This window comes from Solanum dulcamara, chromosome 5 (assembly GCF_947179165.1).
Source record: "Solanum dulcamara chromosome 5, daSolDulc1.2, whole genome shotgun sequence".
Classification (NCBI taxonomy): Eukaryota; Viridiplantae; Streptophyta; class Magnoliopsida; order Solanales; family Solanaceae; genus Solanum; species Solanum dulcamara.
The window spans coordinates 46,177,827-46,181,344 of record NC_077241.1 but is presented as its reverse complement, the minus strand read 5'-3'; the positions used below and the strand labels follow the sequence as shown (position 1 = coordinate 46,181,344).

General features: G+C 44.8%; 1 protein-coding gene across 1 annotated transcript; it reads right to left on the bottom strand.

The window, feature by feature from the left end:
• Positions 1-676: 676 nt before the first annotated feature.
• LOC129890565 (uncharacterized) lies at positions 677-2,321 on the bottom strand. The gene is made up of 4 exons (XM_055966097.1): positions 2,134-2,321; positions 1,616-2,079; positions 1,244-1,360; positions 677-765 (listed from the first exon to the last, which is right to left on the bottom strand). Exons 1-4 carry the CDS (start codon positions 2,319-2,321, stop codon positions 677-679), a joined length of 858 nt encoding a protein of 285 aa, XP_055822072.1.
• Positions 2,322-3,518: the final 1,197 nt, after the last annotated feature.

Sequence of the window (3,518 nt, the reverse complement as noted above, 5' to 3'; positions counted from 1 at the left end):
AATCACCGCTACTAATTCCAAGTCATGAGTTGGATAAATCTTTTCATGCTTCCTGAGCTGCCGGGAGGCATAAGCTATAACTTTAGCCTGTTGCATCAATACACATCCAAGTACAATACTGGAAGCATCACAATAAATAGCAAGGCCATTGGGTCCTTCTGGAAGGGTTAGAACAAGAGTCATAGTCAATATTTCTTTTAACAACTGAAAGCTCCGTTCACAAGCATCAGTCCATTGGAACTTAGCCGCCTTTTGAGTCAGTGTTGTTAAAGGCGCTGAAATGGAAGCAAACCTTTCTACGAACCTCCTGTAATATCCTGCTAATCCCAAAAAGCTACGTACCTCCATAGGAGTTGTAGGTCTTGGCCATGCCTTCACGGCCTCAATCTTCTGCGTATCTACGTGAATACCATCAATCCCAATAATATGCCCCAGAAAAGCCACTAAAGTTAACCAAAATTCACATTTAGAAAACTTAGCGTATAATTTCTGGTGTTGGAGTATTCTTAGTACCACCCGCAAATGATTCGCATATTCCTTTTCTAATCGTGAATAAATCAAAATATCATCAATAAATACGATCACGAACAAATCTAGAAATGGTTTGAACACTCGGTTCATCAAGTCCATAAACACCGCTGGAGCATTTGTCAACCCAAAAGACATCACTTTGAAATCATAATGTCCGTATCAGGTTCTGAATGCGGTCTTTGGGATATCCGCTTCTTTTACCCATACGTGATGGTAGCCTGACCGCAGGTCTAGCTTCAAAAAGCATTTAGCACCCTGCAACTGGTCAAACAAATCATTAATCCTGGGGAGGGGATATCTGTTCTTAATTGTTACCTTGTTCAGCTGCCTATAGTCAATGCACATTCACAGCGATCCATCTTTCTTTTTAACAAATAATACCAGCGCTCCCCATGGGGATGTACTAGGCTTAATGAAGCCTTTTTCCAGCAAGTCCTTCAGTTTCTCCTTTAGCTCCTTTAACTCCGCGGGTGCCATTCTATATGGGGAATAAAAATAGGTTGAGTATCTGGTGGCATGTCTATCGTGAACTCTATCTCCTTTTCAGGAGGAAGACCTGGAAGTTCATCTAGAAACCCATTCGGATATTCATTAACCATGGGTACCGACTGAAGAGTTGGCATCTCTGCTTCCAGATCGTGCACACGGACTAAATGATAAATACACCCCTTCCTGATCATTTTCCTTGCCTTAAGGTATGAAATAAACTTACCTTTTGGCGACGCCGTGTTTCCTGCCCACTCAACAATTGGTTCACCAGGGAACTGGAACCGAACTACTTTATTTCTATAGTCTACATTGGCAATATAAGAAGCTAACCAATCCATACCTATAATAACATCAAACTCCACCATATCTAATTTTATCAAATCAGCCAAGGTATGATGACTATATACATTCACCGGACAATTTCTATATACTTGTTTCACCACAAGAGAGTATCCCACTAGTGTATCTACCTCAAATAATTCTATTAATTCAGGCTTAATTCCAATTCTATTAGCAACAAAAGGAGATATATATGATAAAGTAGAGCCGGGATCCATCAACGCATATACGTCCTGAGAGAAGATTGATAATGTACCTGTGACTACATTTGGCGATGCTTCCTGATCTTGTCTACTGTCCAAAGCATACATATGGTTAGAAGGGCCGCCATAACTAGAAGTTCCACCATGACCTCTACCATGGCCTACCAGTATCTGCATACCCCGCCCCATTGGGCGCATAGCCATAGAAAAAGAAGAACCTGCAACTGACCCAGTTGGCTGAGCCATACCACCAGGAGTACTTTTAAATGGACATTCCCTCGCAATATGGCCTTGGCGGCCACAAGAAAAAGAAGCACCTGTACTTTGGCGACATTCCCCAAAATGAAGTCTGTTACAATGGGGACACCGTGGTACTAGTGGTCTTGACTGTCGAGAACTCATGTCCACCTGTGTACCTAAAGCTCTGGAGCTTTGACCAGGCCCCAAATATCTGGTGCTCTCAACTCTTCCACTTGGAAACTGTGGAGGTACACTCCAAGCTGGCTGGGAGGGATACCTACCAGATTACTGGAGTCGCCCGCTGTAAAATTCCCCAGGATAACCAACTGACCTAGCCCTTTTTGGCTGACTTCTATCAAAACCTCTGTCGGGCTGTCGCCTTCTATGTCGCTCTTCTACCCCATGGGCATAGGCTTGCACCCGGGCAATATCCATGCTTGGCTGAGAAGCCATGGCCATGCAGCTATCAACCAAATAAAGGTCCAAGCCCATAATGTACCGATGCACCCTGTCTGCCATATCTTCTACAACTGTGGGGGCATGCCTTGCCAATGAGTCAAACTCGAGGCTATAGTCACGAATACTTCTGCCGTTCTACTTTAACTGCAAAAAATCATCAACCCTGACTCGTTTCATTTCTGGAGGCAGGAAGTAGCTAAGAAAGGCTTCTGCAAATTCATCCCATTCAACTGGAGGAGCACCCTCGCCACTCGATAACTCCCAATACTCGTGCCAGTTAGCGGCCACATCACGCAGCCGATAGGAGGCTAATTCTACCGACTTAGTCTCTAAGGCCCTAATGATTCGCAGTATACGCTGCATCTGTCTAGTGAACTCCTGTGGGTCCTCTGTAGGTCTCGATCCATGAAATTCTGGGGGATTGCAGGCTAGGAAGTCACGAACCCTCAAGCTATCTTGTCTATTTGCATCATCTGGGCCATGCCTCCGAGCCTGTCTTGCCATCAGTCCAGTCAACAACTGCACTGCATCTCGAATAGCTCTGTCTTCTACCCCAAGCTGTGGGACTGGAGGCTCTTGTACTGGAGGTTCAGGATCTGCAGCTGCTATTGCCCTAAACTCCTCTGGGGGTGGCAACGTAGTGGAGCTTGCCGACTGAAGTACAATCCTCGGCATAGACTGGGCACGGGCCCTAGTAATTCTTGAGGTCTGACTAGTTTCCCTACCTGCTGACTTGCACTTCTGGGTAGTGGTTGCTTTCCGTGGAGGCATCACTATAAACATAAAGGTAGGTTAGTGAAGGGTCATCCTAAAACATAGCTCTATCACACGATCTATGATAAGAAAGAAAGTAACATCCTAAATGTCCTGTAGCCTCCTGTTTATAGATGTAGTGCACAACACATCGATAAACAAGCCTCTACTAGACACGGTTTGTGGACACTCTAAGGAAAAACTGCTCTGATACCACTTTTGTCATGACCCAACCCCGTAGGCCGTGACGGGTGCCTAAACCGGACATACACGTGTACCCCTGCCAACTATACATAACCCGTCTCCTGTTTATACCCCAAATGCATCAACATGTAAGAAACATACAAGCCGACAAGGCTGTAGTAACGTATAGGGTCATTCTGTACTACATACATACGCAAGCCGACAAGGCTGCCACAATATAGGGAACGCCCCAAATCATAAGTCATATCAGTATAGCTGTACATACATACATATACAACTCATGTACCACTGATATACAAC